Raw genomic sequence first — 20,438 nt, 5'->3', positions numbered from 1 at the left:
ACAAGAATGTAAAACATTTGTTCTGGAAATAAGAAATCATTGGTCTAAAAATTTGCAGGCTTCTGGACGAGCATTGGGTGAGCTTGTTAGGAAGCTTGGTGAAAGAGTCCTTCCTTCGATTATCCCAATATTATCACAGGGTCTAAAGGATCCTAATCCAAGTAGAAGACAAGTGAGTACTTTACCTCCTCCACATGCTTCCAGGTGTTTTCTTTAAGCTCTCTGAGTGTTTTCAGTCATAGAGTGGTTAATAGATTTTCTCTTTTTATTTTAATAAAAGGTACCCCAGTGGTGGGGCTAGTCAGAGTCCTACCAGTTTACTGGTATCAAACATCAAGCACACAGTTTATAAATATCTTGCATATGTTTATTATCAGTATTTTAGTTATGTTAAATGCAGTATTTTATGACGATCTTAATTCATCTCTCCAATTTTGGAGTTGCAATTTCAATGCAAATTGAGGTGGGTTTATCTTAGCGAGACAACTTAGTTATAGCTAAATCGTATTTGGGGCAGTGATGATTTTGAGAGCTTCTGTAACTATCCGGATAGTAACAGCAAAATAATATGAGTGAGCTTCTGTGTGAGAAATGTTCTGTAAGTCTTGTTTATAAGAAAGAGAAGTGTTATCATTCTCCAGAAACATACTTCAACTCTGGCTGGAAAGACTTAGGTCTTCAAAATTCAATGATTCGCAAAATAAGTTCGACAAGCCCCAATAAGGACTACCAGATAAGAAACCCCATCACTTCCGCAGAAGCAATCAGAAGTAGCAGATGGCCAACCAATAGATAGCAACCCAAAAGTGGTGTTAGAGAAAGATAACAGAATCTTATGTAATGGAAGTCTCCTCCCATACTAAAGACCTTTTGAACGTATGCATAATTGGAAGATTTGAAGAGAACAATCAAGAAATCCTTTATTGCCCAAGGATACCAATAGATAGTAGCCCAAAAGTGGTGTTAGAGAAAGGTAACAGAATCTTATGGAAGTCTCCTCCCAAACATAGAGACCTTTTGAACACATGCATAATTGGAAGATTTGAAGACAACAATCAAGAAATCCCTCATTGCCCGGGGAGACGAAGATGGCTGCAGCAGAAATGGAGAGTTCCTAATAGAGTGAGTCTTTGTAATGAATGGGCTACATTTCCTATTCAAAATACTCGCAAGGCAAGAAGTTGAAAGAGTTATGGTTTTTTTTGATAAGGTAAATTGTATTAATCAAAAGGAGAGAACTCCCGTGTACACGAAGTATACCAAAGACGTAGAGAATTTACATCAGAACATGATTCTCTACAAAAGACCCAATCTTCTATACAACTAGGGGCTAAATGAGTGCACCAAAAAGCGATCAAAGATAAAAGACTATTCTTAAGATGTGAAAAAGGAGACTCAATCTCCTCAAAAGCTCTCCTATTTCTCTCCCCCGTACTACCCACATGAGAGCTAACGGGGCGAATTTCCATGCCTTTTGCTTTCTTCTTCTATGAAAACCGCCCCAGCTATATAACATTTCCTTTACGGTGCTTGGCATCACCCATTGAACACCAAAAAGATTCAGGATTGACCTCCACAATGCAGAGGACACATGGCAATGCAACATAAGGTGATCAACTTCTTCCCCAGAGCTTTTACACATGTAGCACCAACTAATAAGTGTAATTCCCCTCTTTCGGAGATTTTCAGCAGTCAAGATCACTCCCCTTGCTGCTAGCCATGCAAAAAAGCACACCTTCGTGGGCGCCCTAGGAATCCAGATCGAGGAGTATGGAAAAATGGTCTCCTCTCTCACCAACATACTCTGGTAAAAGGACTTTACGGTGAACAAACCATCGCCACGCAAGCCCCATCTCCAAGAGTCGCAGGATGGCTGGAGCATGTCTTGCCCGTATAGCAGTGCCAACAAAACTTGAAGCTCCGCAATCTCCCAATCTTGCATGTTCCTCCTGAATGAGAGGTCCCATACTACCCCCTTTCATGCTCCTTGCGAATTTGTTGGACCATTAGTTCTTTCTGGTTTGAAACTCTGAAGACGTGGGGGAAGGAGACCCTCAGAGTATCCTCTCCACACCACCTATGATTCCAAAAGCTGATTCTCCTTCCATCTCCCACCCTGTAAGTGATGTTGCCACTGAATGCTTCCCAATTCTTCATGATACTCCTCCACATGCCACACCCGAAAGGTGTTGTGATCGCCTTGGTCCTCCAATCCCCTCCCATTGAATCGTACTTTTCTACTATGACCTCCCTCCATAGAGCATGCTCTTCTACCTCAAATCTCCACAGCCACTTTCCCATTAAAGCTCTGTTAAATACCCTAAGATCTTTCACTCCAAGTCCACCCCACTTCTTTGGGGAAGTGATTGTCTGCCAATTCACTAGATGAAACTTTCTAGTTTCATCCGCCGCATCCCACAGAAAGTTCCTTGCAACAGGGATAAGTATTAGGTGGGCATACTCGATAAAGTGCTTTTGATAAGCACTTCCTTACCTCCTTTTGACAAATACCGTTTCTGTCACCCTGCTAATCTTTTTTCATCCCGCTCGATCACTGGATTCCAAACCGTAGTATCCTTATATGAAGCGCCCAAAGGGAGGCCCAAGTAAGTAGTGGGGAGGGAGCCCACCTTGCATCTGAGAACACCAGACAATGCATCAATATTAGTAACCTCACCTACCGGAAAAATCTCACACTTGCCGATGTTGATTTTGAGTCCTGATACTAACTGAAACCACTGCAGGACCTGCTTCAGGTAGGTCAACTGATCCATATCGGCATCACAGAAAACCAGTGTGTCATCCGCAAAAAGCAAATGTGAGACTCTTCGGGCACCGAGCACCCCAATCGGAGCTGAATATCCTCTCAAGAAACCTCCGTCCGCCGCACTATCCATCATTTTGCTCAGAGCATCCATCACTAGAATGAATAACATGGAGGATGGGGTCACTTTGCCTGAGACCCCTGGAGCTGCCAAAGAAACCACACGGGCTACCATTAACCAGGACAGAGAATCTGACGGAGGAAATGCAGAACTTTATCCATCCCCTCCATCTTTCCCCAAACCCCATTCGCATCATAATGAAGTCCAGGAACTTCCAATTGACATGGTCGAAAGCCTTCTCAAGATCTAACTTGCATAGTAAGCCGAGTTCTCTATTTTTCCTTCTGGAGTCTACAAGTTCATTTGCCACCAAGGCAGCATCCGGGATCTGCCTACCTCCACAAACGCATTCTGGGAGGACGAAACAGTCATGTCAAGAACCTTCTTAAGTCTGTTGGAAAGCTCTTTAGAAATAATCTTGTAAATGCTCCCCACTAGACTAATAGGCATGTAGTCTCTGATACAAGATGCACCTTCTTTCTTAGGCACAATAGTAATAAAGGAAGCATTGATACTTCTCTCGAAAACACCATTCGTATGGAAGTATTCAATGGCTTCCATCAACTCCCCCTTGATGATGTCCCAAAAGAGCTGAAAGAAGGCCAAGGAGAAACGCCCGGGGGCCTTATCACCAGCACAACACGACACAGCCTCGTGCACCTCTTCCTCCTCGAAAACCCTTTCTAGCCACTCGCTGTCTCCCTCCCCTATATGGTTGAACTCTATTCCCCCCCAAAGTCGGCCCTCCAACTAACTTCCTCTTTATATAAGTTCTCATAAAACCTCGCTATCGCCCCTTTTACCTCTTCCTCAATCCTCACCCCATCCACAACTAAGGACTCTATGAAGTTTCTCTTTCGATTTGCGACCGCCACCCTATGAAAATACTTGGTATTCGAATCCCCCTCCTTTAGCCAGAGCGCCTTCGATTTTTGCCGCCAACTAGTCTCCTGAGCTATTGCTAACTCAACTATTTCCCTCTTAACCTCCCCCAATCTCTCTTTCTCAGATTCGTCTAGCTCCCCCGCCCCTTCCCCTCTTTCTAAATCCCCCAATTCATGCATAAGCTCCCTCATTTTAACCTCTACCCTCCCAAAAACCTTCTTATTCCACCTAATAATATCTCCCTTGAGCAGTTTGAGTTTCTTCGAAAGACGGTATGAAGGTGTCCCTGATACCCCATAGCTTGTCCCCCATTCTTTCACCTTGTCACAGAATCCTGGCACTTTCAACCACATGTTTTCGAATCGGAAGGGAGCACGCACCCCCTCCCTCTGCATCCATCTAGGAAAATAGGCAAATGATCTGAAGTCAACCTAGGTAAAGGAATCTGCATCACATTCGGCACCAGCTCATCCCATGAGGGAGATGTCAGGAATCTATCAATTCTAGACCTTGAGCTGGAATCCTCCGCCCTGGCCCAAGTAAACCTTTCCCCTGACAGAGGAAGGTCAATGAGAAAGTGATCATTGATGAAGTCAGAAAACTCCTCCATGGCCCTCGAAGTCACACTACCCCCTAATCTCTCCTCCGAGAATCTAATAGTGTTAAAGTTTCCCCCTAGAACCCATGGAATATCCCATTCCCCCATAATATTGGCCAGTTCCTCCCAGAAAGACACCTTGGACCCTTCCTCTACCGGCCCATACACTCCCCCAAATCCCCACTCACTCTATCTTTGACGAGAGCTGCCAAAGAGAAAACTCCCTTCCTAATCTCCTTTACCTCCAAGCTTCTATCATCCCACATAAGTAGAATGCCCCCAGCACTTCCCGCTGCTGGGACCCAATCATATTTCACCCAACTACCTTCCCAAACACTTCTCACGATCGCATCTGACAAAACTTCCATTTTGGTCTCCTGAAAACAAACTAAGTTGGCACCCCACTCCCTAACTCCCACTTTGATGATGGCCCTTTTGTTTGGGTCATTCATCCCCCTGACATTCCATGAAAGGATCTTAACTTCCATAAGCAGCAATAGCCCCCATTTCCCCACCCACCCTAGCCGAGGTCCCTTTCTCCATGTCACACACTCGACCCCTTCTCTGATACACCACTACATCCCCTATTTTATTTTGATTAACACCTTTACCCAACTCCCTCCCCGCGCCTTCGTAACAAGGCTGTTTCTCAATCTCTCTCAACAGTTCTAGCACTCTATCTTCCTTCCCTTCAAAAGAAACACCTAAGAACTTCCCAAAGTTTAATAGTTTATCCTCCATCCATATGGACATATCCCCTTCTCCAATCCGTGACGAAATTGGACATGCGTCTTCTGTAATTACCTTTTCCTTGCCCCAACCGGCGGAATGCAAGACCATAGCATTGCTAGTAATAGGATCTCTGGGTGCCGGGTGGATCACGTCGTTTCTTTGAGAGGCACCAACCTCAGGAATTAATGCTTCTCCTGGAGGAGATTGTATTGTAACCTCAGCACATCTAAGCACAGTGGGAGATGAGGGGTGATTGAGCTGGGTCCATCAGAGGCGGGGGCCGTGGAATAACACCGCTTGCTTTAGCCGGTGCTGCCCCTGGAATAGTGGCCGAAGAGGGGCGCAAGTCCCTAGTGCTTGGCGAAGAGATAACACTGTGTGAGGCATCATTGACAGAAGGAGGAGTGACTGCTCCCATATGTTTAGGAGCCTTATCGGACGCAACTTGATATAAACTGGGGCCCTTTGGATTGATTCTAATAGAATTGGAAAAAGTTGCTGGGCCCATGTGTGGAGGCCCAAGACTATACTTGCTGAAATCTTTCCCGACGCTATGATTGTTAAAAGAGTACCGACCCATTCTACCTTTCCAGCCCGCATCACTAACCTATTCACGTCTTTTCCTCCGGTTAAAATGTTGTCTTCTTCTCCCAAAATTGAACCTCCCGTCACTTCTCGATTTACCGTCTGTTTCCAGCTTAATCCACTGATCCGGTGAGCCCTCCCCTCCCCTCGGAAACTGATTTCCCCTTCCCTCCCTTCTATTTGACCTTTCCTTTTCTTCCGCCAAAATCACAGGCATAAAGATAAGGCGAAATTCAGGGCTCAACCACACCCTGTAGCTCAAGTAGCCATCTTTCACCACAGTGGGGACAAAGATTCTGCCCCCTTTCCTCACCACAATCCTTACGCGCGAGAGATCGTGCAAGCTGCAAGTGACATCAATGAACCCCCCACAGATTTTCCCAACCTTCTTTAATAGGTCAAGACACCAGAGATGCACCGGGAGACCCACCAAGTTTTACCACCAATATTTCGCCAGCGAAACGAGGGTCGAGATACCCATCGTGCTCCACTCATCTGTCTAACTTTAAAAAATTCCCGTCGAACCACCTGTTTCCTCTGACAAGAATTTCTGAAGCTTGAGACTCGTCGACAAATCGAAAAAGATATTGCGTGTCCCCCAGTTGCGATATTTTCAGCCCGTCCTTGATGTTCCATGCCTCTGCTGCCCAGTTCCTAACAGCTTCTGGAGAACCAACTCATTTGGAGAAAGACCCAATCAAACAAGAGTCCAAGAAACCTTTACGCCTGAGAGTGTGCTCCTCGGACAGTGAGAAGTGTGGCTCCTGCCCTACGTCAAGCTTTCGCTGGCATCTTCCCCCAAGTTCGAGGGCTGGCCAAGATGCATCTTTGTTAAAAGACATGCTTTCCAATTTTCTAGATTCTAGGGAGAAGTAGGAGCTTCTCTCTGTAGAGTCCGTCATAGCTAAACCACGAGCCTCGCGAGGAGACTGACTGAAGAAGAGAAAGTGAGAGGGAGTGAAATCTGACCGGAAAAAGACACCTTCGTCGCCGGAAAATAGCAAAAGTGGTCGGAAGTTGGAGGTTGATGGATGGGTGAGGTCGGAACAGCCTCGCGAAGAGACTGTCTGAAGGAAAAAAGTTGGGATCTTGCCTGGAAAGGTGTCACGTGCCGGCGCGTGGGCTAGGGGTGGTCGGAGATCTTCCGCGCGTGACGGCGCGTGGGGTGTCAGATCCCGTCGATTCTTTTTGGGGTAGTGTCGCGACAGGGTTGGCTCTCGGATGGTGGTGGTGAGGTCCTATGATTCATGGTGATGGTGAAGGGGTGGGTTGGAAGTTTTTGTCATGGATGATGAGTTAGATATGGGATCAACGAAAGAGTTATGGTGAAGATGGAAATATTGTCAATATGGCGGTCGCCAGCAGCGGGGTGTATTCTGTCCAGCTTCTAGCTAGAATAAGTGTGGGTTAGACTTCTTAGGCTACCTTGCACCTCTAGTTCCAAAATTTTATGACAGTAGAAGGTGCTACAGTTTTGTGGAACACCATACCAGTATGTAGTGTTGTTCATTGGAAATTGAAAAATCAAACCAAACTGAAAATTCAATCATACAGAAAAACGACATTTTTTGGCTTTGATTTTTAATTTTAGAAAACGATAAAATTTGGTTTTGGTTTTAAACAATAAAAATCCGGAAAAAATTGAAAGAAATTTTAAATTATATCGTATGTACTTATTTTTCGCTCTGTTTGTAGTCTAGTTCATTGCCTTTACAGTAATCTAGTTCTTTTTTTTGATAAGGTAAATTGTATTAATCAAAAGGGAGAGAACTCCCGTATACACGAAGTATACCAAAGACATAGAGAATTTACATCAGAACATGATTCTCTACAAAAGACTCCCAATCTTCTATACAAGTAGGGGTTAAATGAGTGCACCAAAAAGCGATCAAAGATAAAAGACTATTCTTAAGATGTGAAAAGGGAGACTCAATCTCCTCAACAACTCTCCTATTTCTCTCCCCCCATACTACCCATATGAGAGCTAACGGGGCGAACTTCCACGCCTTTTGCTTTCTTCTTCTACGAAAACCGCCCCAGCTATATAACATTTCCTTTACAGTGCTTGGCATCACCCATTGAACACCAAAAAGATTCAGGATTGCCCTTCACAAATCAGAGGACACAGGGCAATGCAACATAAGGTGATCAACTTCTTTCCTTGAGCTTTTACACATGTAGCACCAACTAACAAGTGTAATTCCCCTCTTTCGGAGATTTTTAGCAGTCAAAACCACTCCCCTTGCCGCTAGCCATGCAAAAAAGCACACTTTCGTGGGCGCCCTGGGAATCTAGATCGAGGAGTATGGAAAAATGGTCTCCTCTCTCACCAACATACTCTGGTAAAAGGATTTTACGGTGAACAAACCATCGCCACGCAAGCCCCATCTCCAAGAGTCGCAGGATGGCTGGAGCATGTCTTGCCCGTATAGGAGTGCCAACAAAACTTGGAGCTCCGCAATCTCCCAATCTTGCATGTTCCTCCTGAATGAGAGGTTCCATACTGCCCCCCTTCATGCTCCTTGCGGATCTGTTGGACCATCAGTTCCTTCTGGTTTGAAACTCTGAAGACGTGGGGGAAGGAGACCCTCAGAGTATCCTCTCCACACCACCTATGATTCCAAAAGCTGATTCTCCTTCCATCTCCCACCCTGTAAGTGATGTTGCCACTGAATGCTTCCCAATTCTACATGATGCTCCTCCACATGCTACACCCGAAAGGTGTTGTGATCGCCTTGGTCCTCCAACCCCCTCCCGTTGAGTCGTATTTTTCTACTATGACCTCCCTCCATAGAGCATGCTCTTCTACCCCGAATCTCCACAACCACTTTCCCTAAGCTCTGTTAAATACCCTAAGATCTAATTCTTTACCTTTACATTTTTTGTAAGGTAATAAAATTTCATTAATGAAGGGCATAAATACCCATATACGAGAAGTATACCAAAACAATAGAGAAACCTCACAATATAATATGGTTCTCTACGAAAGACACCCAAATCATCTATGCTTAAGGGAGTCTCATGGGTGCACCGAAACATAATAAGAGAAAAAAAGACTACTCCTCAAATGTACAAAGTCCTCTATTCCATCAAAAGCTTCCCTATTTCTCTTTCTCCAAATAGTCCACACGAGTGCAAGTGGAGCGACATCCCAAGCCCCATGTCTTCTTCTCCTCCTCCTGTAAGTCCAGCTGAACATTACTTCTTTAACCGTGCCTGGCATTACCCACTGATTCTTTATTTTGATTAGTCCAAGAATCAATTTCACTTTAAAGACAACTTGTCTTTGAGTCCTTCAATTATTCGTTCTGTTAAATTCAATTATCGTCAAGATATTTGGTAAATGACATCACTTCAAATTTTTGCACAAAAAAATTCACAGTAAACAGTTATTTTAGGTTTCTTGGAAATGGCTAAATTCTTAGAGAATGCGTATGGTTTTCTGAAGGGGAGCCTTTGAGTAATGGTAAAGTTGTCCCCGTGTGACCTATGGGTCACGGGTTTGAGCCCTAGAAGCAGCCACTAATGCTAACATTAGGGTAAGCTTCTTACATTACACCCCCTACGGTTACCCTCGGACCGTGCGTGAATGTGGGATGCTTTGTGCACCAGGCTGCCCTTTAATGCGTATGGTTTTCTGGCTGAAGCTACATATGTAACCTTTTTAAATGAAGTAAGGTGTTTCATTAAAAAAGAAAGCATCGAGAAGATGCTATAGTACAAAAGTACAGAGAAAGCAAAAAACAGTTAGCTCCTTAACAGTATATCAAGCTATGACTAGGGAGCTAACAAAGTCCAAAAAACAGTCAGTACTAATTACAAGAGTTAACTCTTGCCCAATTAAAAAGATTAGTAAACATCTAGCTTTGAGGGAATGATTTGGAGTTAAGATACCATCAAAACATTTTCGATTCCTTTTAGTCCACGAAACCCAAAAACCTGCTGCAGGGATCATTAACCAAATTTTCTGGATTGTATTATCAACTCTCTATAGATTCCAACTAGTGTAAGCTTCTTTCACATTTTGTGGAATGACCCAGTGAAGTCCAAAAATAGAGTAAAACATGCAACATAGCTCCATAGCTCAGCAACATAGCTCCATAGCAGCATTCCTTTCAGTCCACAAAACCCAATATAGTTGATCATTAACCAAATTTGAAGCTACATATATAACTTGATTACATATATAATTTCTTTTTTTCTTAAAGAGTAATTGGTTTAATAGTGTTATGCTGAAATATAGTCGCTGAATATGTGCTTGGCAGTGTATGTCGCATTAAAAAATCGACAACCGAAGCGATGAATAATCGACTTAATTTGTTTGGTTTGGTTCCCAATATTTTAAAAACGGAGTTAATTGGTTTGATTTCTTTTTGGAGCTAAACCAACTCAAATCAAGCCGTGAACACCGTTACCAGCATGCATCTGGTGGACTATGTGGAAGGAAAGCTGGTGGACTATGTGGAAGGAAAGGAATGCTAAACGTTTGGAATACAAAGCTAATTCTATCCAACAGATTAAAGTTTAACTGTACACTGTTTCTTTTTGTAAAGAGGAACTTTTAAATGCAGTAAAATCAATACTTAGCCTCTTAGGATCCCTGCAAGATTAGAAAAGGATTCTTTCTTTGGTTTTTGCTCACTTGTATATTTCAGCACTTTCTTTAGTGATGCAGCTATAATCTCATTCCAATTTTATTGGATGTTGCCGAAGGGACTGATATAACGTATTTAATATTTCTGAAAAGAGTAGCTTAAGCATGTAAGTGATACAGTTCACACAATACATTATGGTATTAGAATAGGAAATTGTCCTGCATTTGAGTGTCATCACTACCTATCATAAAATACTTCCACGTGCTTGGCCCAATAAAAAGAATTAGGCCTGCATGTGAGGGGGCATTGTGTAGAGCTAAAGTAACTAAATGTGTCTCATCTATAAAAAGAAACTTCATGTTTTCAAAATAGGCAGTTCAGACTCTGAATTTTCCCAAATATGTTGCTTGACTTATTCCCTATTTTTTTACTGGCACAATATAGTTGTGACTTCATGGTGACTGGAGTGTATATCTTCTGTCTTTGGTAAGATGAATAATAGTCTTATTTATACTTTTCGTACAGAAGCTGTGAATCTCATCCTTTTTCTTTCATTTGACATGGGTTTTCCTTCGCACTTGCAATCAAAATTTACCAACAAGATGTAGTTTGTTTCCACTTATCATTTCTCGATCTTTAATACTTTTTCAATTTCAGGGTGTCTGCATTGGTCTAAGTGAAGTAATGGCCAGTGCTGGCAGGAGTCAATTGTTGAGTTTTATGGATGAGCTTATCCCCACAATTCGGACAGCACTTTGTGATAGGTGTGATATCTTTTGCTTGTATTACTATGAAAATGACAGTTTTTTGCATTTCCATTCTGAGGTAATTCTTTGGTGTTCCTTATTCAACAGCATGATCGAGGTTCGTGAATCAGCAGGCCTGGCATTTAGTACTCTTTACAAGGTAAATCCTACAGATCTTGCCAATATTTGAGAAATTTCATGTTTATCGAGAAACTTCTCAGCACTAAACTTTGCACTTGGTGGTTCGTAATGTAGAATGCTGGAATGCAAGCAATCGATGAGATTGTTCCAACACTTCTTCATGCTCTGGAGAATGAGGAGACCTCAGATACTGCTTTGGATGGCTTAAAACAAATTCTGAGGTAGTCTATTGTTTGTCTAGATAAGTCATGTTTCTATGTATTATCTTATCCTTGTGTCCTAAATTTTGTTGCCACTTATTTCAGTGTCAGGACCACAGCGGTGCTGCCACACATCCTCCCAAAGCTCGTTCATCTTCCACTTTCGTACGTATATATGCTTTCTGCTCCCTATATCTTTTCTGTACCTTGTGGTTCTGCAGTACTCACCAAATATCTGCGCACACCTACAGTGCCTTCAATGCGCATGCTTTGGGAGCTTTAGCGGAAGTTGCAGGACCTGGTCTTGATTCCCACCTTAGTACTATCCTTCCTGCTTTACTGAATGCAATGGGTTATACTGACACGGTATGCCTCCTCACAGACATGTGGATATGTTTATGTAGTTTTCACATTCACTTTTTAATTTTTCTATGGAATAAAATACAGGAAGTTCAAAGTTTAGCGAAGAAGGCAGCAGAAACTGTTGTGTCAGTTGTTGACGAGGAAGGCATGGACTCTTTGTTGTCAGAACTACTGAAAGGAGTTGGGGATAGTCAGGCATGATCTTTCTTTGTTTTCTTGTTATTTTTAAAACTCGTTTATTGCTATTCTTTTCTCTCATGCTGCTGTATGCTTGTAATTCCAGGCTTCGATTAGACGAAGTTCAGCGTATCTTATTGGATATCTGTTCAAAAACTGCGACTTCTATATTGGTGATGAAGCTCCAAACATGATATCCACCCTGATTATTTTGCTTAGTGATCCGGATTCTGATACAGTGGTGGTAATGTCAGGATCACTGCATTTCTTTTGTATGTTAATTTGTGTGGGTTATCTGACCACTTATTGACAGGTTGCATGGCAAGCTCTGTCTAGTGTTGTGAGTTCAGTTCCTAAAGAAGTTCTTCCAACATACATCAAGTTGGTTCGTGATGCTGTATCTACTTCAAGAGACAAGGAACGTAGGAAGAAAAAGGTTGCAATTTTCTATTTCAGACAGCTGTTATTTTATGTTTTAAAAGCATGGTTGTCACAATGTTTTCTGTTGTTTCATGAGTCTGTGTTGAGATTTTAACGTTCTTCTTAATGAACATGTAGGGAGGACCAGTTCTTATACCTGGATTTTGCCTTCCCAAAGCTCTTCAGCCATTGCTTCCTATTTTTCTCCAGGTATTCCAGCTTATTATTATTATTATTGTTGTTGTTGTTGTTATTATTATTATTTTTTTTTTTAAAGGTACTCTGGCTTATTTCTTTGTAAATTCACGGTAGATATTGTTTCTCTTTTTGGTGGGTGTTTTTGGGGGTGCTGGTGTTAAGTTGTATATGTTTAGAGGAAAATTCTTCTGAGAGTACATCAGAGTATCAGTCTTCAAGTTTAACACATTTATATTTTTGTGTATGCTGTGGCAGGAGGTACATGGGGATTTACTGCATTTCAGAGTTGATTATACAAATATCCATTGTAATCCTAGGAAAGAGAAAATAGTACATAGTGAAAATAAAGGAAATTTGTAAAAAAGGTGTTAACATGAGGATACCAAAGAAAGAAACAGAGAGAAAGACTGAATTGGAGAGTAACCTAAGCTTCTGTTCCTTCAATACTATTTTTCTTAGTTCCTTCTTCTCCAAAACAACGCTCCCGACTGGCGCGAGGCATCAAAACCTTAGTCTAGGCACCAAACTTATTTCTTAATCGATGCGAGGCATCATTTTAATTCTGCTCTATTGCTTAATACTGGTAATTATAGATTGTATTAACCTCCTAATATTCCTATGTGGTATTTTATTTATTGCACTGCTCCTTGGATTTTCTGTTACCCAGTGTGATTTTCTTTTTGATCTGCAGGGTCTCATTGGTGGATCAGCAGAATTAAGGGAGCAAGCAGCTTTGGGTCTTGGGGAGTTAATCGAAGTGACAAGTGAGAAAACACTAAAGGAGTTTGTGATTCCTATCACAGGGTATGTACCATGTGTATTAATACAACGTTTGTACCAGCATGAAGAAGATTCATATAGGCAGATATCAAGAGGATTACGTTTTTTACTTTCTAGATTTAGTATTTTCATTTACTCTAAAGTCAATCAGCGTACGCTGAAATTGTCGTACTATGCTTTCAATTGCAGGCCCTTGATTCGTATTATAGGTGACAGATTTCCTTGGCAAGTAAAGAGCGCAATTCTATCAACTCTGAGCATCATAATACGAAGGGGAGGAATAGCCCTAAAGCCTTTTCTTCCCCAGCTTCAAACAACATTTGTCAAGTGTCTACAGGATAACACGAGGTTGGTTCTGTAGTGGTGTACCATTTTTGGCTGTTAGAAGGGGAAATGATGTGTTGTGAAACTGATGCCCTTCTGATCTGTTTTCTCTGTCTGCTTTATGACATCTATTGCTTCTTGAAGCAATAACTTCAGTTCTTTGTGATCTTTATTCCTTTAACTTATACAAGTTCTATTATAGGACAATACGATCTAGTGCAGCTCTTGCGCTTGGGAAGCTTAGTGCTCTCAGTACCAGGGTTGATCCTTTAGTTGGTGATCTGTTATCTGGTGTGCAGGTGATAGTTGTACTTTATTCTACTTCTCTATTGTCGCAATTCGCCTCTTTTTAAGAAGCAGAGTTATTCTATTGAGTTATGGTTCAACAGACATCAGATGTTGGAATTCGCGAGGCTACTCTGACTGCTTTGAAAGGTGTGATTAAGCATGCTGGTGGAAGTGTCAGCATTGCTTCTAGAACACGCGTGTACACCCTCCTGAAGGATTTAATACACAACGATGATGATCAGATAAGAAGTTCTGCTGCAAGCATATTTGGAATTATTTCGCAGGTTAGGGTCATTCTACCCAGGAAACATTTCTTTTCCTTTATATCAAGATTTTATGTCCTGTATTTAGCATGTTTTTAATCATCACTGAGGTGCTGGTAAAGGTTATTTGGTGATTTATTTGATGTGGGGTTTTGTTCAGAACAAAGCAGGGTGTAGATCATAGCAGATTGCCTCCTTTTTTGTTCCAAAGCAGGCTGCTTCATTTTGAAGTGGCGTCTTGCATATTCTTATGTTCCTCTAGGGGATAATGCTCAATCTATTGCTTTTCTACCCTGTAATTCAGATGTTTTAGTAGAGGAACTCTTGTCTAATTGGTTGGGGTGCATCACCCTCTCAAGTTTCTCTCTAGTATTCTTTATTTCAGAATTCTTTTTCATTGGTCATACAAGATTGGACAAGATTAGAAATGACCACGTCAAGCAAAGATTGCAAGTAGTTCAAATTGAGGATAAAATGAGAAAATATTGTGAGATTTTTTTCCAGATGAAGTTGTGTTTGTATATCGGAATTGATCTGAATCAATGGGTTTCTTTCATAACATCACCTTAGCTGAGCTAACTTTTAGTGGATCTGTTTGTCTTCTTTTCTGCCGACCTTTATTAGTACTCCCTCCTTTTCACTTTATGTGACACTTTTTAGTCCGATTCAAAAAGAATTGACACATTTCTATATTTAGAAACAATTTAACTTTAAACTTTCCCTTTTACCCATTTTACCCTTAATGAGAAGCTTTTATAGCCACACAAATTGAAGGCTCCACAAAAGCTTTTATCTTTTAAGCTGTTAAGGTGACAAGTTTCAAAACTCTTCCATTTTCTCTTAAAGTCCGCGCCGGATCAAACTACGTCACATAAATTGAAACGGTGGGAGTAAAATTTAAATAATGACAAATGAGGGAAAAAGTGATTGTGGATTGCTGCGGGAAAACATAAAGCACCAATACTGTGGATGATAATGTTTCATGGCTTTCTTGAAAGAGAATCTGAATTTACAGCTTTATATACGACAAACTGATTGTGAAAATCATTAACCAAATTCTTTTATGGACGGCTTGATTTTCTTATTAGATTGATTTTGAGGCAGTCTCATGGACCTAAAACTGTATTATTGAGATTTATTGTGATTTATCCTGCATTTTATTATTCTACAGTACCTAGAAGACGGACAAGTTGTTGAAGTACTTGATGAGCTGTCAAAATCAGCTTCATCATCTAACTGGTGCTCAAGGCATGGGGCAGTACTTACCATTTGTTCAATGCTTAAGCACAATCCTGACATAATTTGTGCGTCTTCATCATTCACATTGATTGTGAACTGCCTCAAAAGCACCTTAAATGATGAAAAGGTACGTCTGACATAAGTTATTTTACTTTATGTAATTTGTTTTGGACAAAACTGCATTCTGATTGTTGTAGAAACTTAAAAATGTTGTTTCATATATATATGTTTTATCCAATTGTGGAAACAAAACGAATTCCACTTTTCATTGCATTTTCTCCATATTTTATATTGCCTTTTCCGAAGGGAAGGTGTTTGAACTGGAAATCTATGAACCTGTGCTTTTTTCTATTAAGTAAATCAATAAATCAGTGTTATACACCAACAGAAACATTTAGATGCCTTTTTATTTTTATTTTTTTTTATCTGAAGTATCTCTTTCCCATTGAGATACTTCTCTACTCTTCCATTTTCTGTACGGAAAACATCCACGAGAGGATTCAGATTTTCATGTTCTTATTTTCTTTTGGTAATTAAAATTTCATTTACCAGGGGAAAATGTAGGTACAGACAAAACAGAAAAACCATAAGTTGGACAGGACCCCGACTTATAACAGCAAGAAACAAAAAGAAAAAACTAATCACCTAAATTCCCAGTTCTCCCCTCTCAACTGTGCTACTCAGATTTCTAAGGATAGAAATGTAAAGTTCTAAGCTGACCAGCAATTCTAGTGTAAATTGCAGATGAAAGCAATAGAACTGGAAAAGCTTGATTAGTATAGTTTTTCAGAAAGAGCAAAAGTTAATTTATTTGGAAATCTGATGGTTTTCTCTGTGGTTGCTTCTTTATTTGTTAGTTTCCTGTTCGTGAAACATCAACGAGAGCGTTGGGATTGCTTCTACGTCAACAAATCCAGAGTGACCCGTCAAATTCTACTTCACATGTGGAAACTCTGGGATCCATAGTGTTGGCCATGCAGGATGATTCAAGTGAAGTCAGAAGACGGGCTTTGTCTGCATTGAAGGCAGTTTCGAAAGTTCGTGCTTCTGTAATAACTGACATACTTCATTCATATATTCTTAAGTAGGCTCAACCTTAATTTTTTTGAAGTAAACATTGAGGTTTCCGCCTTACAGGCTAATCCTGGTGCCATTGCCATCCATGTTTCAAAATTTGGCCCTGTTCTGGCTGACTGCTTGAAGGATGGAAATACACCTGTGAGACTTGCTGCAGAGAGATGCGCACTGCATGCCTTTCAGTTGGCAAAGGGTATTACCTCTGTATTTTCTGTTCTGTTGCATCTCAAATTGAGATAACTGTAGTCCTTTTCTGATTTTAATATGAATCTCTCTTCATACCTGTTCTTGGTCATATATTTTGCTGGAATGCTTGTTAAGCTGTTTCTGGTACTTGCTAATCCTTTTCACATAGATTTTAAGTAATGTATACCGTCAGTGTACGAAATTTTTACATTAATAGGTCACCTTTACGTGTTGTAGCAAATCCTATATTTTAAGGAGGCTTACCTGTAGTATGTAGATATTCTTTGGGTGACTTGATAGTGTAAAAAAATCTTTACACTGACGATGTACAAAACTTTAATTCTTTTACATGTGTTTGGCATTTTCGTTGTAACGCTTAGAAATCTGCTGCTTCAAGTGCTTGCTAATCCTTTTCAATTTAATAGTTCTCTGGAGCTGCCATGGTAAGCGTCTCAACGTTCCTTTCTTGGTGTTTGCAGGTACAGAAAATGTTCAAGCTGCGCAGAAGTTTATGACAGGCTTGGATGCTAGACGAATAGCAAAGCTCCCTGAACACAGGTGAAGTGTTTTTAATTACTCCAGATCTGTAGCCTACTGTTTGCAGATTGTTGCTTTGGAGATGCTATTCTGAATTTATCTGTTGCATTATGGTTTAATGTCTTACCATTGCAAGTACAACATCTCTGTATTATTGAGATTCATTGTGATTTATCCTGCATAAATCTCAATAATCCAGCTATTAACTGATTTATCCATTTTATTAAGTGTTGTGCTATGCTGGCCTCTCTTTCTCTCTTCAAATCCCACAGTTCAGAAGAGAGGATTTGTTTAAATAATCCTCCAGGAATGTCACTCTGGTCATCTAAAGTAATGTTTCTTAAATATTATTCTGCATCTTCGAAGATTGAATCTAGAGAATCTTTATATGAAAAAGATTAAATCAAGCTCGTATTTGACTAACAAATAACAACAGTAAGTTTGAAACCCTTTTTCTTTTTGTGAGAAATTTCCAAATTCCAATGCATATACTAACACGTTTTTATTTACATGTAAAAGGTGAGTTAGTCTGTTCATTTTATGTTATTGAAACAGCTCGTTAGTCTGATAATAAAAGCATCGAGGAAGCTGAATGAATTTTTGTTCTTTTAATCCCCTCTCCCCCTGTGAGGGCTCTTTTTGTTCTATTCTGATGATGTCTAGGAGAGAAAAAATGGTAAGCTGTAAAGTTAGGCCAAATACATAAGCAGGCACCTAAACTTGGCACCGTTTTTCACTTAGATACTTAAACTTAGGCCTGTTCCTATTAGACACTCGAATTACTTCTTAAGTGTCTATTTAACAGACAGCTGACATGTCATATTGTGTGAACAATACTTCTCTTGAGCGCGTGAAGAGTCAAAGAATATTTTAGTTAAATAGTTTTAACTAAAATTTTATTTTTTAGCTATTCTTCATCAAAAATCCACCACGGCCACTTCTTAAAATCTCCAATTCCATTCTTTACAGAAGATCCAAGGGAACAATTGCAAAGAATCACTTTTTAAAAATTTCCTTTGCTTACTCTCAAATTTTCTTGGTCGTAGCGCTGCCAAGGCTCTCATTGTCATTGATAGAAATGAAATCGTCGGCAAGATTTTCCCATCAAACTCGGTGGTTATCTGATTTGATTTTTGAAGGAGGATGTAATTTTTAAGGTGTTTCTGAAATGAGGAAATAAGAATGGAAGGAGAGAGATTGTCGGAGGTTGTAGTACAAGATCGTCGGAGAATAACTTTTCAGCCAAGATCGAGGTTTTCCGGCAGTTGCTGTTAGTCGGACTTTTTTTTTTGCTGCTCGCTCACTACTGCTGGTTCTTCTCTGGTTGTAAAAGCATTTTATAGCGGGTTTTTAAATTTGTCTATTGAAATCAATATGTGAAGGAAGTGCTAAGGTTATAACTGGTTGAAGATTTTTGTTTCTGGTGGGTATGTGAAATGGTGGTGGTGTTGGTGATTCTCTATGGGTTTTTTGGTGGTCTGACAACAATGGTGAAGGAAGAATAATTGGGATGCAACTGGGTTTTGTTCCCGAGGGGGGAGGAGGAATTTTAGTGAAAATATTTTTTTTCTCAAAACAAATTTTAATAGTGATTTAGGGTCAAAATAACACGCTTCATTTCATTCGTTGATTTGCCATGTCATCCGTGAGTGGATTACACTCACTTTGTTTTTCCTCGTGATGGTCAATGAGGTGTTCAATAGACACATTGAATATACTTGGAAGTGTCTAATAGGAACAAGCCCAACTTTAAGCGGTGCCAAGTTTCGGTGCCTGCTTATGTATTTGGCCAAGAATTTATCAAAGATTTTTAGCTCATCAGGACAACCTGAGAGCATTTAGTATAGTTTTAGATTTTGGAAAATCTTTCTGCTGAAGTCCTGTGCAAGAATTGCTTGCCTGTCAATGTTAGAATTTTATTTATGTTCGTTTAAAAGGTGCTTCTAGGATACCCTGTTTTTGCAAGTTCTTCTAGGTTACCTTTAAACATCTAAAATGATTTCTCAGAAGCTCTCACAATCACTCCATCGGTATATTATTTACTTATGTTTCATGTAGTGTTTCCTGGACTGTAAGGAAATAATATTTGACATAGCTCGCATCTTGTGGTACAAGAGACAATGATTAGACTTTCGTTGGTTTAAGGTAATGTATTTTCCAGTGGATCTCTCCTGGATTTGATGTCCGCTCTCCTCTGGATTGCAGTTAGTGTTAACTATTTGGGGCGGTATAATGTTCCTATCTCAACCCTTACAGACCAATCTATTGATTTTCCTTTGCTTCTAATCCAGAGTGAAAATTGTGTCATTTTTTTTTATAATCAAGAAATCATCCAACTGCGAATCGTTCAAAACTCGCTAGTAATGCCCCGCTCCTGTACCCTTTTCCACTTAAATACTAGGCTTTTAGTCCAGAACAAGATTTGAACTTGTGATGTACTAGGCACACACATAACGTTTTTTGGCTCTTGACGTTGAACCAAATCCCGGGGGCATTTTTGTCGTTCTTGTCTCAGCTTATTTATTCTGTGCGCACCTTTTGGCATTTATTTTATCTTCTTGTAGTTGGTTAGCTGCGCCATTAACTGGCTCGTGATATTCTGGCTGTTTTCCTGTTGATGCAGTGATGACAGTGGAGATAGCGACAATGACACCTCAAGTGGCTGACAAGCTTATGACTGTTCAGCACTTTTTTGCCTTCAAATTACTTTAACCTTAAGGTCAGTGAGGCAAAGAAGTTAGAAGCGGAAATTTTGCTTGAGATTTGATATTTACAGCAACCATCACATACATACATAGATGCGTAAGCAAATAAGGATGAGTTTCATATTTGCCAAATTTTGACACCGAGTGGATTGTTGCTTTTCCCGTTACCTTTTGTAGTTGTGTATTATTGAAATTGAATAGTCCTTGAGGAAGGGAGCTTGCGTTCATGTATAAATTTTGTAAATTTTCTACAGATATAGGAAATCACCGTTATTATTTCCACCAAGATGCTCTCCATTTTTCCTTTCAGTGGCGCAACCTTTGTGCTACGAATTTATCCACTCTGATTACTAGTATAGACTAGAGAAGCAAAGACTAATAGGGGAAGTATATTAAGAAAGGTGGACACCTCCTTTCATTGAGATTCAATTCAGGTATAAACTTTATTGTTACCTCTAATTTCTGGAGAGGACATGCCATTACAGTGCAGATATCACTTTCAGAAAAACTGTTT

The 20,438-nt window shown here is 40.3% G+C and overlaps 1 protein-coding gene across 2 annotated transcripts in view; it reads left to right on the top strand.

The window, feature by feature from the left end:
• The window catches only part of LOC104085492 (protein ILITYHIA), a 48,714-nt gene extending 28,504 nt beyond the window's left edge, over window positions 1-20,210 (top strand). The window contains exons 41-59 of one of the 2 annotated variants that reach the window (XM_009589547.4): window positions 59-172; window positions 10,938-11,044; window positions 11,135-11,186; window positions 11,282-11,388; window positions 11,473-11,532; window positions 11,619-11,733; window positions 11,815-11,925; window positions 12,014-12,151; window positions 12,221-12,343; window positions 12,466-12,537; window positions 13,217-13,329; window positions 13,495-13,653; window positions 13,832-13,928; window positions 14,019-14,201; window positions 15,352-15,546; window positions 16,277-16,456; window positions 16,557-16,689; window positions 17,162-17,240; window positions 19,843-20,210. In XM_009589547.4, the coding sequence (XP_009587842.1) occupies window positions 59-172; window positions 10,938-11,044; window positions 11,135-11,186; window positions 11,282-11,388; window positions 11,473-11,532; window positions 11,619-11,733; window positions 11,815-11,925; window positions 12,014-12,151; window positions 12,221-12,343; window positions 12,466-12,537; window positions 13,217-13,329; window positions 13,495-13,653; window positions 13,832-13,928; window positions 14,019-14,201; window positions 15,352-15,546; window positions 16,277-16,456; window positions 16,557-16,689; window positions 17,162-17,240; window positions 19,843-19,885 (2,181 nt within the window). In that variant the 3' untranslated portion in view covers window positions 19,886-20,210. Of the gene's footprint in view, window positions 1-58; window positions 173-10,937; window positions 11,045-11,134; window positions 11,187-11,281; window positions 11,389-11,472; window positions 11,533-11,618; window positions 11,734-11,814; window positions 11,926-12,013; window positions 12,152-12,220; window positions 12,344-12,465; window positions 12,538-13,216; window positions 13,330-13,494; window positions 13,654-13,831; window positions 13,929-14,018; window positions 14,202-15,351; window positions 15,547-16,276; window positions 16,469-16,556; window positions 16,690-17,161; window positions 17,241-19,842 lie in introns of both variants that reach the window. The other variant, XM_009589538.4, reaches the window with a different exon arrangement.
• Window positions 20,211-20,438: the final 228 nt, after the last annotated feature.

Source organism: Nicotiana tomentosiformis, chromosome 5 (assembly GCF_000390325.3).
Source record: "Nicotiana tomentosiformis chromosome 5, ASM39032v3, whole genome shotgun sequence".
NCBI lineage: Eukaryota > Viridiplantae > Streptophyta > Magnoliopsida > Solanales > Solanaceae > Nicotiana > Nicotiana tomentosiformis.
This window is presented reverse-complemented; position numbering and strand designations above follow the sequence as displayed.